The 15,846-nt window shown below is 54.2% G+C and overlaps 2 protein-coding genes across 6 annotated transcripts; both read right to left on the bottom strand.

The window, feature by feature from the left end:
- Positions 1-395: 395 nt before the first annotated feature.
- On the bottom strand, positions 396-7,697 carry ENO2 (enolase 2). Its single transcript, XM_036909977.2, has 12 exons — positions 7,570-7,697; positions 6,366-6,465; positions 5,808-5,903; positions 5,592-5,650; positions 5,213-5,282; positions 4,634-4,767; positions 4,184-4,406; positions 3,141-3,338; positions 2,156-2,357; positions 1,809-1,917; positions 1,592-1,650; positions 396-1,286 (listed from the first exon to the last, which is right to left on the bottom strand). The coding sequence occupies exons 2-12, from the start codon at positions 6,448-6,450 to the stop codon at positions 1,217-1,219; spliced, it is 1,305 nt and encodes a 434-aa protein (XP_036765872.1). The 5' UTR covers positions 6,451-6,465; positions 7,570-7,697; the 3' UTR covers positions 396-1,216.
- A 498-nt stretch (positions 7,698-8,195) lies between these two features.
- On the bottom strand, positions 8,196-14,512 carry LRRC23 (leucine rich repeat containing 23). 5 transcript variants are annotated; one of them, XM_036909982.2, is made up of 8 exons: positions 14,407-14,512; positions 13,780-13,949; positions 13,589-13,698; positions 12,914-13,167; positions 12,169-12,299; positions 11,396-11,532; positions 9,604-9,898; positions 8,196-8,329 (listed from the first exon to the last, which is right to left on the bottom strand). In XM_036909982.2, exons 2-7 carry the CDS (start codon positions 13,900-13,902, stop codon positions 9,625-9,627), a joined length of 1,029 nt encoding a protein of 342 aa, XP_036765877.2. In that variant the 5' UTR covers positions 13,903-13,949; positions 14,407-14,512; the 3' UTR covers positions 8,196-8,329; positions 9,604-9,624. The 5 variants fall into 5 exon arrangements, with proteins under 5 accessions (XP_036765877.2, XP_057348472.1, XP_057348471.1 ...); XM_057492489.1 differs by lacking the exon at positions 8,196-8,329 and having other exon boundaries at positions 8,345-9,898; positions 13,780-13,926; XM_057492488.1 differs by lacking the exon at positions 8,196-8,329 and having other exon boundaries at positions 8,345-9,898; positions 13,780-13,917.
- Positions 14,513-15,846: the final 1,334 nt, after the last annotated feature.

The raw sequence follows: 15,846 nt of genomic DNA, 5'->3' as shown, positions 1-15,846 counted from the left end.
GATTTTGTTTGGAAGAGGCCCTCTCTACGGGAGCTACTCCAGTCCACAGCTTTACCCCTCCTTTGGTCAAGGCCCTTTGGGAATCATTGGAAAACACTTGGACTCCTTGCCCCCAAAATGCATATGCACACAAAATTTTTGAGACTTTTAGGAATTCTTGGACCCCAGGTTAAGAGCCCCTAATTCACCTAGGTCCTGGGTCCAGGCTTGCTGCTGAGAAGGCAGGGGCAATATGGTCCCTGCCAGGCCAGGGTGGGGTTGGCAAGGCTGCCATCCTGGCCATATTTGCCTTCTTCCTCATGTGCGTCTCACCAGCTCTGCTACCCAGTTTCACCAACTTCCAGGCGCTCCATCTTCTCTCCCCTTACCAGAGTAAGACTCCTTAGACAACAGCGCACTGTGACTCAGACTTTAATGGTGGTGCTCATTTCAGCACCACAGAGGTGGTGAGGACTGTGGAACGTGGCCCTGGTGGGGTAGGGGGAGAACAGGCAAGCTGGGGCTGGGGAGAGAGTTACTGGGAAGAGACCCCAGGTGCACAGCCCACTGCTGGATGGAACCAGGCTTTGGTTAAGGGTTGGTACACACAGAGAAACTGCCAGCAAAGGCCTGACGTTACCCTTCCCATTTCCAGAGAGACCTCCCACCCAGACAATCTCAGAATCTACAGCCACAGGATATACAGACACACAGTCCCTTCTAGTCAGGCCAGTTTTGGGCCCTGGACTTAATGGGGAAATGCTTAAGTAACAGGATGAGTGAAAAATAAATAAATGAGTAAATAATACACTGAAGTTGTAAACCAGGTGTGATCACGCAGCCACCACTCCCCTCCACCCCAGCACCATGCACTCCCTGGCTGGTGAGCAACATGGAAAACACAGAACCGCCCAAAGCACAAGCACCACGTGGACCCTCTCTAAACACCTCAGCAACCAACCCTGAGGCTCCCATCGCAGACTCTGATGGTTCTTCCATGCACCCCTTATAACCCTCAGTCCCATGGCCAGTTTTTGAGGAAAGAGACTAGAAAGGGAGAAGTGGAGAGTGTGGGATCCAGAGGGTGGAAAGCAGAGGCAGCAGGGCCAGGACAAGCCAAGGAACAGCGCAGCAGCTCAGCCGGGGCATCGGGGTGAAAGGTCACAGAGCAGGACAGGAAGAAAGAGGTCCCAGGAGGACAGGAGAGGGGTTCCAAGTCTCCAGGCAAGTGGAGGGATCACAGCACACTGGGATTGCGGAAATTATGTCCGGCGAAGCGAGCTTCATCCCCCAGCTCTTCTTCAATTCTGAGAGAGATGAGCAGAAAGAAAAGAGTCAAAGAAATAGGAGGATCCTGCTTCTCTTTCTAGGAGGCCCCCATCCAAGCCCCTCATGCCACCTGCTCCTGTGTCCAGGCCCAATAATGGGCATGCCCTGGCTTTCCCAGTGACCTGCCCAATCAGGCCATCAGCAAACCCACCATTCAAAAACCAAGAAATACTTCCTGTGCATTCACTGTTCTCCAGGCCCTGGGCCCTGGTGATGGAACAGCGGACGAACAGAGCTTTAAACCCTCTGGGCCTGGGGCTCCCCCCTCCCCAGGTTCCCTCACCTCATAAGCTGGTTATACTTTGCCAGACGCTCAGAGCGGCATGGGGCGCCAGTCTTGATCTGAAACATCCCCAAAGATAAGCAGCTCACTGGCTGCTCCTTCACCCCCTGAAAGAACTTATAGTCCCTTGAAATTCCCCGGACACCCACAAACACCTGGAAGGAGAGACCCACCCGAGTCTAGAACCCAATTCCACAAAGGTCTTCCTCGCACTCACCTGGCCTGTGCACAGCCCCACCACTAGGTCAGCAATGAATGTGTCTTCGGTCTCTCCTGAGCGATGGCTCACCATGACCCCCCAGCCGTTCTCCTGGGCCAGCTTGCACCTGCATCCACACACCAGCACTGACCCCCAGACCCTCACACTGAGCGCTCTTCCTAGCCCCAACATTGGTCTATGTCAAGAAACCTCAGGAGGAAAGCTGTCTGGGAGGGGAGCAGAGAATCAGGGGTGGAAGGAGCAGAATTAGGAGAGCTGTGAAGGTGACTCCGGCTCCCCACTCCCTGCAACATCTGGGGGCAGGATCAGATGGGGAGCACTTGCAAGGGCCAGGGGGCACTCACGCTTGGATGGCTTCAGTGACTGAACCAATCTGGTTGACCTTGAGCAGCAGACAGTTGCAGGCCTTCTCCTCCACTGCCCGTTCAATACGCTTTGGGTTGGTCACAGTCAGATCATCACCTACAATCTGGATCCCTACATTGCCTGTGAACTTCGACCAGGCAGCCCAATCATCCTGGTCAAAGGGGTCCTCAATGGAGACCACTGTGGGGAGACCAGTGAGGGACTGCTGAGCCTCCCAGGGTCTCTGCATCAGTCAGGAACTCCCCTTGGGTCCCCTGAAACGGGTAGATGCCCTGGCTCGCTGGGCCCCCTCATCCTTGCTTCACTCCCTTGCAATAAGCCCTGAGCCTTACCTTGTTTCTCATAAAACCCTTCAAAACACAAGGGTTCAGAACCTTTCTCACAACCTCTCTGTGCATTCTCCTATTTTCTTGACCAAGAAGCCACTCCTCATGATTCTAAATCCTCCACTGGGCAACTTATGTCCATTTTTTCTTGCTCTCTCAGGCAGATGGAACCGCTGCCTCCATGCAGAGGTAAAGCCCTCAGCAGACCTGAGAGGGCAATTCAGCCCTCCTCAGCCTGCTCTCCTCATACATCACCTCCCTCCAGCTCCAACCAGCAGCCACAAGTCCCTCAGTCAAAAATATCAAAATGTGCTAATTCCCTGCAGGGTCCAGTCACCCTCCTACCTTGCCTGGGATCTTCCAATGCCCATCCCATGATCCCAATTGCTTCAGAGCCCAGGATTTTAATCAGGACCCAGAGTAGACGGAGCAGGACACCACAGGTACCTAAGCGTACACTTACACCAAGACAAAGCCATCTTGGCAGGGGGTCCCTGCACTCCAGCCCTGGTTCTCAGCTTCTTCTTAGGACACCTCCACCTGGCACCTAAGTTGACACCCTGTAAGGTCCAGAGCTATCCCAGCACATCCCCGCTGCCCCTGCCCCTGCCCTCTCCCCCATGCCCTGTGCTCTCACCAGGATAGTCCCTGACAAAGTCCTGATAGAGGGCCCCCAGCTGGTCCCCGGTGATGTATCGGGAAGGATCAGCAGGAGACTTGAAGTCCAAGTCATATTTGCCATCACGATAAAACTCCGAGGCAGCGACATCCATGCCAATGACAATCTTTTCTGTGTAGCCAGCCTTGTCAATGGCTTCCTTCACCAGTTCCAAGGCTAGGGATGGAATACAGCAGGAAGGGTGGGCACGGAAGAAAGAGAAAAACAAATTCAGAACAGACGTGGAGGCCTGCTGCTGGGGAGAAGCAGGCTACGGTGTTGGGGTTACCCCCAGGTCTGGGAACAACAAGCCATCTTCTAGGAAGGCAGAGGAGGAATTCTTTCAATGATGTTTCATTAAAAGATAATAGTGATAATAGCTATCATTTATTGAGGGCTAACTAGGTCACCTAAGCACATTATTTATGATTTCATTTCATCCTCACAGCGATGCTAGAGGTAGATACTGTTACTCCCATTTTAAAGATAAGAAAGACAAGCCCAGAGAAGTTAAGTAAGAAAGATCACCAGCCAGGAACAATTCAAGTCAAGGTTCAAATCCAGGCAGCTTGGCCCTAGAACCTCAACTCTTTGCCACTACCTGTATTGTTTCTGTCCACTATACAGCTTCTCCCAGGACAGAGAAAACTTTGGGATTCCAAAGGCCTAAGAGGATGGGGTAGGACTGAGATAGACATGGATGGAATGGATTCCCTGGAGTTTCATGTATGTCATCAAACTGAGAATCCTTCAGAGTTAAGAGCCGGTATGGAGCCCACAGGTCACCTACATTACCACCAGCGGTCTCAGAGGACCCACTGAGAACTTACAGTTGCTGACAGATCACTGGACAGGTGAACTGTCCTCCTGGGCCTGCATGTGAATGTAGCAGGCCCTCTGGAACCCACCCTGAGGATGGGTACCTCTAGCTCAAGGGCCCTGCCCCCCATGCTACATAGGACTTGGTGAAGTGGTCCTGGGAAGGAGTGAGACTTGGCTGGGAACAGGGCTCCCGGCCTCACCTTCACTGTTCTCCAGGATATTGGGGGCAAAGCCACCTTCATCTCCCACATTGGTGGCATCCTTGCCATACTTGTCCTTGATGACCCCCTTGAGCGTGTGGTAGACCTCTGCCCCAAGTCGCATGGCATCCCGAAAGCTCTCAGCACCCACTGGGAGGATCATAAACTCCTGCATGGCCAGCTTGTTCCCGGCATGAGAGCCACCATTGATGACATTGAAGGCCTAGGAGCCACAGGACAGAAAAGTCACAAAACACATCCTTGTCTGCCCCTGGGAGTGTTAACCCAAAACCCTGAACTTCCCCCACCTTCCCAAACTCAGTATCCCGACCCATCCTTTCTCTTCAGATGCCCCAGTCCTCTCTCCTGGCCCCCAGCCTCATTCATGCCTCCCCAGGTGCCATGCTCCCCACCCACCCCAGGAGAGGCCCAGGCATGCACAGAGCTCACCGGTACAGGCAGGATGAGGTCTGAGTTCCCGGCCAACTGAGCTATGTGGCGATACAGGGGCAATTCCTGCTCTGCCGCCCCTGCCTTACACACAGCCAGGGACACACCCAGGATGGCATTGGCCCCAAATTTGGCTAAGAGATTACAGAGGAAGGCACTCAGCAAAAACGCCTCCTGCCCTTCTAGCCTTGCCTCCACCTCTACTCCCCAAAAGGAGACCCCCTCTCCTCCCTCTCCATTCCTGCACCCCCATCCACCCTCTCCTGAAAAGACCAGGCGGGGAGGAAGTAATTATAAAGGGCAGTGAGCTACACCTATTTCTAAACACGTGGAGACCACAGACTACCTCCAGCTAACTCCCCCTCTTCATGCTGCGGAGTTCCTCCTTCCATTTAACCTCACCCCCTTGATTATTGTTAAACACATCTTTTCTTGCCCTGGCTTTGGGTGAAGGATGGAAGAAGCGCTAGTCCCCCAACAGTCTGCCTAAGGAAGCCCCACAGCACCAGCCCCTCCGGGGCTCTGTCTGTCCCGCTCATCCCCCACCCTGGCACCCTCCCACCCCCAGCCTCTGCTTACATTTGTTCTCAGTCCCATCCAACTCCAACATCAGGTTGTCGAGTTTCTCCTGCTCCACTACAGAGAGACCCTGTGGGCAGAGCCGCCATCACCCAGGGCCAGGATGGACGCTGGGCCCTAAAGCAGAGCCCCCCACCCCCTCACACACAGGCTGGCATCCGGCGGGGTCCAATCAGGTTCCTAGGACAGTGGCCTGTCTGCATTAGGGGACCTGGAGCCCCATGGCAGCAGGGGGCATACAAGATCTTCTCTCCACCCTTCCTTTGGTAACCAATGACTACCAAGAGATGAGCCTTTCTCCCTCGTCTTCTTCCTCCCCTAATCCAGGATTCCTTCCAGGACCCTGGTCCTGCCACCCCCAGCAAAGAGCAAGCCTCACTGAGCTGATGAGGGCTGGCGCAATGGTGGTGTTGATGTGGTCCACTGCCTTCAGGACACCTGGGGAGACACGGAGAGGCTGGATAGGGTCAGGTGGGGCTTGAGGGGGGCAGAAGGGAAACAGAGGAAGGCGTGCAGGAAGAGGGTCGGGGACTGGTATGAGGTAGGAGTACTACGCTGTGGGATGAGACAGCCTAGAAAAGAGACAGGGCCTCACCTTTGCCTAAGTAACGCTGTTTGTCCCCATCCCTTAGCTCCAGGGCCTCATAGATACCAGTAGAGGCTCCACTGGGTACCGCAGCCCGGAAAAGACCTGGAAGAGGAACATGGAATGAGAGGGAGAAAGAAGACACCACAGGGAGCAGGAATTCCTTCAGCCTTCCATCTCTGACTCCGGCCTGCCACATGCCCTGCTCACTAACATGGCACGCACACGCAGAGAGGCAGGTGGACAGGCAGTGCCCTCCTCATCTGCCCGGTTGAGGTCCCACAGGCACCAGTAGGAACCCACAGAAATGGAGCCATGCAAGAAGCACACATATGCACGCACACACACACACACACGCATGCAGAGGGAAGCATATCGCATACACTGAACTGGAACACAGAGGCCACTTAGCCTGGTGCCCCTGGACAAGGAGGATCCCACCCCACAATCCAGGCTTGGGAGCCTGGCCCAGCACCCTCTCCCCACGGGGAATGAAAGCAGCTTCCCATCCCAGGCCAGGACAAACCCAGCATGGGGCTGTGGGATGGCCCAGGCCCTGACCATTACCTTTGCCAGTGTAGAGATCCACCTCCACTGTGGGATTCCCACGGGAGTCCAGGATCTCCCGAGCCCAGACCTTCTCTATGGACATGATAGCTGGTATCTCCTTGGGTGGAATGGAAGGAAGGAGAAAGATAAGAAGCTTATGGGGGTGGAGCCTGAAATCAGTAGGAGGGGCCGGAGGTGGGAGGAATGGGAAAGAGGTTACTGCAGTGGGTGGGGGGTGGGGAGGAGCGGACTGCAGTCTCTGTCTCTGGAAGGAATCCCCCACCACCACCACCAATGGGAGAGGAGAAGGTCAATGCAGTGAGGAAGGGGAGGTCACTGCGGTGGGGGGCAGGGTGACATCAAATGGTGAGATGGGAGGACACCGCAGTGGGGAAGGGAGGGGCACAACAGGGTTCCCTCGCCCCCTTGGCCGGCTGGTGGGGTTCCCCAAGATCGCCTCAGAGCTTAATGGCTGCCAGGCTTGCATTTCTCCTTGGAGCTAAGAAGAGGAGAAGCTGTTAGGTAGCTAGGGCCTCCCCTCCAGAGCCCCCATCCCACCCCAACTTAACACCCAACCCCCACTCCAAGGTCCCAGTCTCTCTCCCAAACGCCCACCCGTCCCCTCCCCAGAGTTATACAGTATAGAAGTCTGGGAGAGGGTCCTGGGGAAGGCCCTCTGTCCCTGGAGGTTGCAGAGCCCGCCCTCACCCTGGCCCTAGACAAATTATCCCCTCCTCCCACCCCTCCCAGTGCAGCAGAGAGAAGCAAAGTAAAAGGAGAGGAATAGATGTGGGGCGCAGTGGGGGAAAGGGTTTAGAGGAAGTCGGGATGCTGAGGAAGTGGGGAGAAGACATTTCCTCAAATCCAAGGGACGTGCCAGGATAAAAATGTATAGCGCGAGGAGACCCCGAACTCGACACCAATATTAGTGGAGTCGCAAAGGACGCGGGGAGAGGGGAAAGCAAGGGTGGAGAAAGGTGCAGTTTGAAAGAAACAGGTGCGGAGAGGCCTGGCACCCAAAAGAGGAGGGAGCGACAGCCACACAAACCGAGAGGAGTGGCCCGAGGGGACAGGGAAAGGAGGGCGTCCGGCGGAGGTGCGGATGATGGAGCAGGTGCGCAGCGCCGCGGGCGAGAGATGCGCGCAGGCGGGGAAGAGGGGCGGGAGCGCGGCGGCCAGAGCAGGGGACCGGAGGGGCGCAGGGGCCCGGCCGGAGCTTCACCTCGGGGATGCACTCAGCCGGTGGCGGTGACGATGGCAGTGGCGGCGGCGGCGGCGGCAGCGGCGCAGGGAGAGCGAGGGTGGCGGTGGCGGCGGCGGCGGCGGCGGCGGCGGCTGCTGCGACTCCCGGCTGGCGGGCGGGGGGCGGGCGGGGGGAGGCGCCGATAGGGCCGGGCGGGCGCATGTGACCCGGAGCCCCCGATGAGTCAGGAGCCGCGGGCGGAGGCGCACGTAGCGGCGCGGGTGGGGGACAGACTGGGGATGGAGTCGGGGGGAGGGGTGGGGGGACGGAGGCGACCCAGGCCCTGGCCCCCCATTGCCCACGCGCCCTCAGACCCATGCCTGACCCCCTAGGAAGTAACAGACACAGCCTCACACCAGTCATCAGCCAATGAAGCCCATGACAGTGTCTCACAAACCTGGTCAGGCGCAAGAGTATGAAAATGTCTCTTTATTCAGAAACTGCACTGTTCGCATCACCCTAGCCCGCGGCCTCCGCAGCCAGTTCAGCAGGTATCCGCCCGCCACCCCGCCCCAGCCCATGCAGGCCTGAGTGCTGCCCCTGCCTAGGCTCCACGCAGGGCCCAGGCCCACCCGCACGGCTGCCCAGGCACCCCTCCCAGAACCTGGGCAGGAGGCTGTGATGAGTTCCCTGGGCTGGAGCAAGAGAAGGCATCCTCTGCTTCTGGATGAGGGCTGTGAATGTGGTGGCCCCTCTAACTGGGAATCTTCTCAGGTCTTGGGGCCAGGGTCTTGCTCTCCTGGAGGAAGAGGGCAGAAGTAAAGCCTCCCAGCCCCACCACACTGGCTCTGCTGCCTCTGCCACCCGTCGGAAGGGCCCAGCTACCACACCTCTCTGGCCTCATCTCCTTAGTCTCTTTCTGCCTTACCTGCCCTCTTTCTTCCCGCTACCTGTGTCCTGTTACTTTTAGCTTCAGATTTTCAGTGCAGGATCTTCCTCTACTGCCTTCTCTCCTAGGTCCAGCTGCCATCCTCATACACCAACAACTTCCCCCCCAGGCCCCCCACCATGCCCCAGATCTGTCCTGTCCAGCTGATCTTCACTCTAGGTCAGGTGTGGCTGCTCCCCCACATCTACATCTCTGCCTGCTACCCCAATTCTATTCACCTACTCTTCTGATGCCGGGGTTCTTGTTTGCGGAGCCAAAGAATGAACTTCGCAAACACTCAAGGTAGGAGAGCAAGGCAGAGGCTTTTACTTAGAGAGAAAGGGAGAGGACAGAGCTCCTGCCTCAGGCCAGGAGGGGCAAGAGAGCCCCGGGGTGGTGCATTGTCTAGGGGTTTTATAGGCAAGGTTGAGAGACAAAGGTCTAGGGCTGTACACCTGCTAAGCGGTCTCAAAATGTTTACCTTTGAAGAAACTCTATGTTTCTTATTAGTCTACCTGGTTATTTACAAGAATTTTACTGCTGATTTCCTCCCAGGATAGCAGCTTCCTGGTCTGGAAGCATATCACCCAAGACTGCTCCCAAGGTGGCCTGAGTTATTGTCTGTTTGTAAAAGAGTATGTTAAGAAAGTTACTTTTTAACAAATTGGGTTTTAAAATGCAATCTTATTTTCAAGATGGAATCCTTCCTGTTTTTAGTAGTTGTTTGAGGCTTGTTTGCTACATCGCCCAGGTCGCAAATCATTTGACTAGGGCTGGAGGAAGAAAAGCAGCACCTGGGTAAAGTCAGAAAAACAAGCTGGGCCCCCCAGCAGGCCAAAGCAAATCTCACAGTGGATTATGTTGCTTTGTTTTTCCCAGAGGCCCTCACCCTACCCTGTCTAAGCCCATGGTCCCTGTCTCACTTCCAGCCTCCTGATGTATCTCCTAAGCCTTTTCTCCACTCCCCTGAGGCCCTTCTGGTCCTTTCTCCTCACCCTGAGACACCCCCAGGCTCCTAGCCCTGGTCTCCCCAAGGGTTCTCCTTGCCTTACCCCTTCCTCACCCACTGCCTCCTATAGCCATTTCTCCCCATCTGCCAGGCCCTTGGCCTCCTCTTCCTGCCTCCCTGTTGGCTTCCTTAATACCCTGGGAGGCTAGAACTGCTGCTAGACCAATGGCTGGTCCCCTTCTGAGCCATGCTCAGGTTCAGCCTCCTGCTCTTGCTCTTCCTTCATCCTCTGACGGATTCCATCAGCCTCAGCCCGCTCCTCCTCCTCATAGAAGTCCTTGTCCAGGCGCTCGAGGTGTGCCAGCTGCACCAGGGCCTCCTGGCGGTAGTCGTTCTCATTGGTGCACGGGTTGTCCAGCAGCACCAAGGCTCGCAGCTTGGGCAGGTCCCGAAGCTTGGCTAGCTCTCGCAGGTCGGCCACCATGTTGCCCCTGCCAGTGTGGTCAGGAGGGGTTCACTGGGGAGTAACTGGCTTTGGAGGTCAGCTGCCAGGAATGGGGCCTCTGGGGCAATCTCCCAGTTTCCATAGCAATATGTGCCGCAGTGGGTTGGCCTGCCAGGCAACGCCAGACAGGCAGCAGAGGCATTGTCCAGCCCTGTCCTGCCCCTGCCATTCAAGGAATCCCTAAGCACCATAGTCTTTTCAGTAATGTGTTGTGTTTATCCTTTTGGAACAGCAAAGCTAGGTCACAACCCTGTCCTGTAGCTGGGGGAAGGAGGGAATCTCCCTGGCAGGGACAGACTTCGGTGTCAGCCACACCTACTCAGAGGTCAGAACTTAGGACCCAGGTCGGTAGAGAAGGACCTAAGCTTGTGGAGGTAGCTGCTTCCCACAGGAAGAAGCCGAGAGCTGGGGAAGCAGCCTGAAGCAGCAGCTGTCTCAGGATGCGCCTCATTGTACAGCACCCAGTGTCTGGTTTCCTGTTCTTGCCTCCTGCCTTTAGAAACCAGGTTTAAGTGTCTCAGCCTAGTCTCAGTGGAGGTGCTGACCCTTGCAGTGGTTCTCACAGGGAGCGCTACTTGCACCGCATGAGGTTTGGCATCTCTAACCCCAGAGGCACCTCCCAGGCAGTGAGACAGCCCCTTCCCCCTCACTTACTTCCATACAACTCCACTCAGTGGCCATGGAGGAGGGTCTTCCACTTCTGTCTAGATCATCAGTAGGAAAACCCTACCAGACCACAGTGGCAGAGCTAATTAGAGAGAGATTACTCTAGGAATTGGGGCTTCAAGGTACAGCCACCTCTCCCTGCTTGAAGATTCTCTTTCCACTGCCAGCCTTGTTGATTAAGGAGGCAGTTGCCTTACATCTTGCTTAAAGAAACACACAAAGGAAATCTTCTATCACACAAGATTTGCTGAAAGAGCCACCCCCCCCCCATCCCCAATCCCCAAGTGCCTTTCTATCCAGGGATTTTCTTTCAAATAACTCTTTTCTCCTCAAACCTAAACACATCTTGTGTTTTCTGTCAGTGAGGGAGCCAGCCTTTCCAGGGCGGGCCCAGGAGCAGAGAGTCAGGAAATGGAGAGGGGGTGGGGGCCCAGGAGACGTAGAAGGGCAGTGGAAACTTGTGTGCCATAGGACCAAGAGAGGTGGCTCCCGACTGGGCGTCCCTCAAGAAAAAGGACCATCTGATTCCTTCAGATGTTCCCAAAACACAGCACAAAGCCTGGCACATGGCACATTCTCAAATCTCACTGTGAATTGAATGAATAAGAATCCAGGGGTCTGGGGCTATAAAAGCCTTAATGTTGCAATTAAAACTAAATGCCGAAGAAAGTAAGGGAAGGAGGCGAGGGTGGGGATGGAGGATGAGGGGAAAATCTGGGAGTGGGCTAGGACTCGTGTTGGGACTAGGGAAGAACGGGGTCACAAGCTGCCCCTGGTCAGGGGCAGGGGCAGGTTGGGGCCTGGAGGGGGCTCATACCTCAGGTTGAGGTACTGCAGTGATTTCATGTCCCCAGAGAAGCCACTCAGAGTTTCGATCTGGTTGTCCCGAAGATGCAAGGTAGTAAGATTGCTCAGGTTCTCTAAGCCTTCCACCTTCTTCAACATGTTCTGGGCCTAGACCCCAGGAGATACAGTAGGTAGACTGGGACGGGGAACAGGGCTAGGGAAGGAAGAGGAGTCAGAAGGCGAAGCAGCAAAAGAGGAGGTCCAAGAGGCAGCTGGGGAGGGGTGAAGGAGGGCAGTGGAGGTTGGTAGAGATGGGTGTAGAAAGTAAAGAGGAGAAGCTGCCAGCCCAGAGGAAGGTCACCAGTAACACCCCCTACTGCTCATCCCACCAAAGCCACCTGTGATCCAGGAGGAGATGCTTCCACCCACCCCCAGGCCCAGGGCCCCCACTGCTCCACTGAGGAGAAATGGCGTCAGCACCATCCTGGCATAAGGAAGGTCAAGAGTCTAAAAAACTAAACATTTAAGTGGCCTCCTTAGCTTGATTTATATACCTCTGTTACAGCAGATTATGTGGCTACCTGTATCAAGGCAAATTGCCTCTGTTATCTACACACTGTGTAGGAGAACTTATCTGCTTTAACTTTGCACCCCACAGCATCTGGCACCAAGTAAGGACTCAATAAATGACGCCAATTATTATGATGATAAAGTTAGTAGCTGAGCCTACTAGAAGCAGGGATCCTGGCCCTCAGGACAGTGCCCTGTTCCCTGCACCAACCACCCTCTGACCCAGTGAGCTACCAAGTAGAGTTTCTTCAGCTTAGGAAGGTTGATTCCCAGGGTGCTGTTCAGCTGGTTCCCCCGCAGCTCCAGTGTGTGCAGGCTGATCAGCTTTCGGGGGTCCAAACCTGTCACGGTGTGGATGAGGTTCCCTGAGGAGCAGGAGGGTGTCAAGAACTCAGAGGGCCACTCTGAATGTTCAGCATAGGGCCTGGATTTTGGGGGACTCTGCATCATCCTCTTGCTCCACTGACAGGAGGATATAAAGAAGGGCAGCTCTAGACTTAACATCTCCAGGAGCCTGGGGTACATGGTCTGGTAGCCCAGGAGCCTGATGGACATATCATCCCAAGCGTTTGAGGAGTGCCTCCTTCAAGTCCTTGCTCAAATGGCAGCTTCTCAGTGATGCTTGTCCTAACCAACCTGTTTGGATTTGCCACCTGTGCCCCCGACTCCCTTTACCCTGATCTGTATTTTCCGTGCACGTATCTCCTTTTAACATACTTTATAAATTTGCTTTTTGTGTTCACTGATAGCTGTCTGTCTCTCCTAACTAGAATGTAAGCTATGAGAATAGGAATTTTCTTCGTGTAGTTCACTGCCGTATCTCCAGCACCTAGAACTGTCATACTGAATCATGATGAGTGAACAAATGAATGAATACATGCACACTGCTGTGTGGCTCAGCCAAGCACCAAATTGCCCAATTTTATTGGCCCCACACTAGGATGGAAAGAATCCTGTGTACCCCAACCTAAGGACGCACCTTTGAGATCCAGGCTGCCCAGACGAGGATGAGATATGCCCTCCGTGTCAGTGATCTGGTTATAAGCAAAACTGGCAATCTGCAGGTAAGGCAGTTCATTCAGCTGGGCACTCCGCAGCTGGTTGCCATCAGCCTTGAGCCAGAGCAGGTGGGTGAGGTAATTGAGTGGGGACAAGTCCGTCAGGTGGTTCTCAGAAATATCCACATAGCGCAGATGGATGTAAGAACGCAGCAAGTGGATGTCTGTCAGATCCCTGTGAGATGGCAGAGGCTGGGGTTAGGATAAGAATCCAGCAGGGATAGAAGGGAAGAGGTGCTAAAGCAGAGGGCAAAGTGGAGATGGCTTATGATAGGGAAAAGAATGGGTGATAGATTGGAAGCAGGGGGATGGGAAGAGAAGGTAGGTGTGTTCTTCACAGCAGGCAAGGAACCTTGTGTCTGAAGGGCCAAGAACTGACACTCTGCAGGACAAGAGAGGGAGTCCAGCAGGAAAGCCCCCAGGCCAGCTCTGATGCTGGGAGTTCTCAGGGCTCCTGAAAAGTAAATCCCATCCTTCCCTCCCACTGGCCCAGGAGGAGAGAGGTCCAAATGCTCAGCCAAAACACCCAGGAATGGGGGTGAGAAAGGAGATCAGACCCACAAGCTCAGTCCTCTTCTGGTCCCCGATGAACGCACCTCTCTTTAACCTCTAGCTTGACATAAGCGTGAGCCAGTCCATTGCCCGTCTTACAGAGCAGAGAAAGCCCTTCCTTCATCATGTCCGCTGTGAGGGGAGTGGGTATCCACTGCAGAGAAGTGGAGGCGGGTGTCCCTTTCCAGCCCAACCCTGCCCCTCAGCTCAGGGCCCCTGGCCTTCATGCTCTCACTTTCTCCGAGATGTCTTCTTCCTCTTTCCGGTCATCCTCCCACTCCTCTGTCTCATCATCATCTTCCTTTTCCAGATCATCCAGGTCTGGCTCAAAGTCATCCAAATCATCTTCATCTGACATCTTTCTGAAGAAGAGCTGAAGGCTCTGGAGTCAGACCAAGCTCAGTACTGGACCGAGAAAGAGGTCTCAGCATCCACCAACCCTCAGAACATCACCTCCATTAATAGGGTAGCCCTACCACCACCCCATCACCCAGACCTCCTCCCAACTATACTTCCCTCCTTTTCCCTGTGAGCATCTCATTCTGACTCCCAACTTCCACTTCATACTTCCCACCAAGGACCCCTCTCCCTTTGGGATGCCTTCCAGACCTTTCCTGCCCTTCACAGGGGCTCCAAAGCTCCTTCTGCAGCTCTGTCACCCTGCCTCTTGGACACCCCTTCCCCAGTTCTTCCCACCTCCCTCTAAACCCACGTTCCCCATCCATCTCCCCTACCGAGCCCTCCTCTTCCCTCCATCCCTGACCCCTATGCCACCCATTACTGCTAACTCTCCCACCCCGCTTAGCTCCACTTCCCTGGCCCCTTTGGGGCACCAGCCTGGCGCAGTCTCCAACCCTCCCACCTAGTCCTCCTTCGCAAAGGGGCGCAGCCCTGGTTCTGCTCAACTAGAAGCGGTTCTGGAGAGGGTCTTGGCCCTGACGAAGGACTATTTTGGAAGAGGGCAAGGTGGGTAAGGAAACGTTGTGTACTGCTGCTATGGCAACGGGGGGCGGGGCACGCAGCAGCAGCAAGTGGCCGTTGAGAAAGGAGCGGGCGGGCTGCGACTAGCTGAACTGAAAATCCGCAGGAGATCTGAGCTGGAAGATTAGTAGTTGCCTGGTTACGAGGCCGATTTCCCAGTCCTAGGAACCCGGATGCAGCTGTTAATTGGCTGAGGGCCTAAAGCCAGTGGTCAGAGCTTACAACAGTTCGCGGGGGCGGGGGGCGGGGGGCGGGAAGGGGCGTGGCTATAGTTACTCCACCAGAGACCTTAAAGGGACCCGACGGCTCAACGCAAAAGTACAGTGAATTCAAAAGAAACTCATCCTCTGAAACAAGGGGAGAAGAAAAAAAAAAAACAACCAAGGTCAGTGGTCTTGTTTCTCCCCTCCAAACCCTCGAATAGGTCCCGCTCATTACTTATTTTCAGGTTGACCTTTGGAAAGGGCTCGGTGGAGTGGAAGAAGCCCAGACCCAAGGTATCTTAAGACCTGGGTTGGAGTCTCGGCAGATCAGCATTTCACTAGCAACTTACCTAAGACTCCACTTTCTCATCTGTACAATAGGCTTAACTATACCAATAGATGGAGTACTAGTGTAATCTATACTAAAGCACACTGCCAAATCCAGTTTAGGAGCATTTCACTCCTCAGGTACTAGACTGGTTGGATGCGAATGTTTTACAGGATAGTAAGGAAGAAAATCCAACATGTGCCAGCTAAAATAGTCCTCATCCAAAATTGTTATGTAAATAATCAACAAGATCTTGTACAGCCACACCCAGGCATCAGTGTGACTTGTTGGAGATAAAAAGAAAGAATGAGATGCAACAAATATTTCTGGAGAGTTTGTGCCAAACAGTGTACAAGTGATACTTAATTTCCACACCGTCCTATAAGATACATATTTGAAAGAAGAGAAAACTAAGGCTCAAGAGAGGTTAATATTTACAACACTGGGGAAAGAGATATTGCCCATCTTGTGGAATCTAATATAAATAAACAATCAGAAAACGAGGTGAAATATCATAGGATTATTAAATTGTGCATTACAGACTTTATATAACATGCAAAGTGGTCTGATGGAAGATGTGGTGGGCTGGCAATCAGGAACTGGTCCCTCCTGTCCTGTCCAGCTTGGGTAATATAATTAATAGACAAATCTGTTCACTTGGTGTAACTCCGGGGGGAAAAATCTTTCTCCCAGCCCAGGGCAAATTACCTTTGAAACCAAAATTAACAAAAGGGAGAAATAAAGTGGGAGAAACCCGTTTATTGCTTAGAAGCGGTCATCCACTTAGAAG

The sequence above is a fragment of the Manis pentadactyla genome, chromosome 14 (genome assembly GCF_030020395.1).
Source record: "Manis pentadactyla isolate mManPen7 chromosome 14, mManPen7.hap1, whole genome shotgun sequence".
NCBI classification, from domain to species: domain Eukaryota; kingdom Metazoa; phylum Chordata; class Mammalia; order Pholidota; family Manidae; genus Manis; species Manis pentadactyla.
The sequence above is the reverse complement of the archived record's forward strand: the minus strand, read 5'-3'. Positions and strand labels throughout refer to the sequence as shown.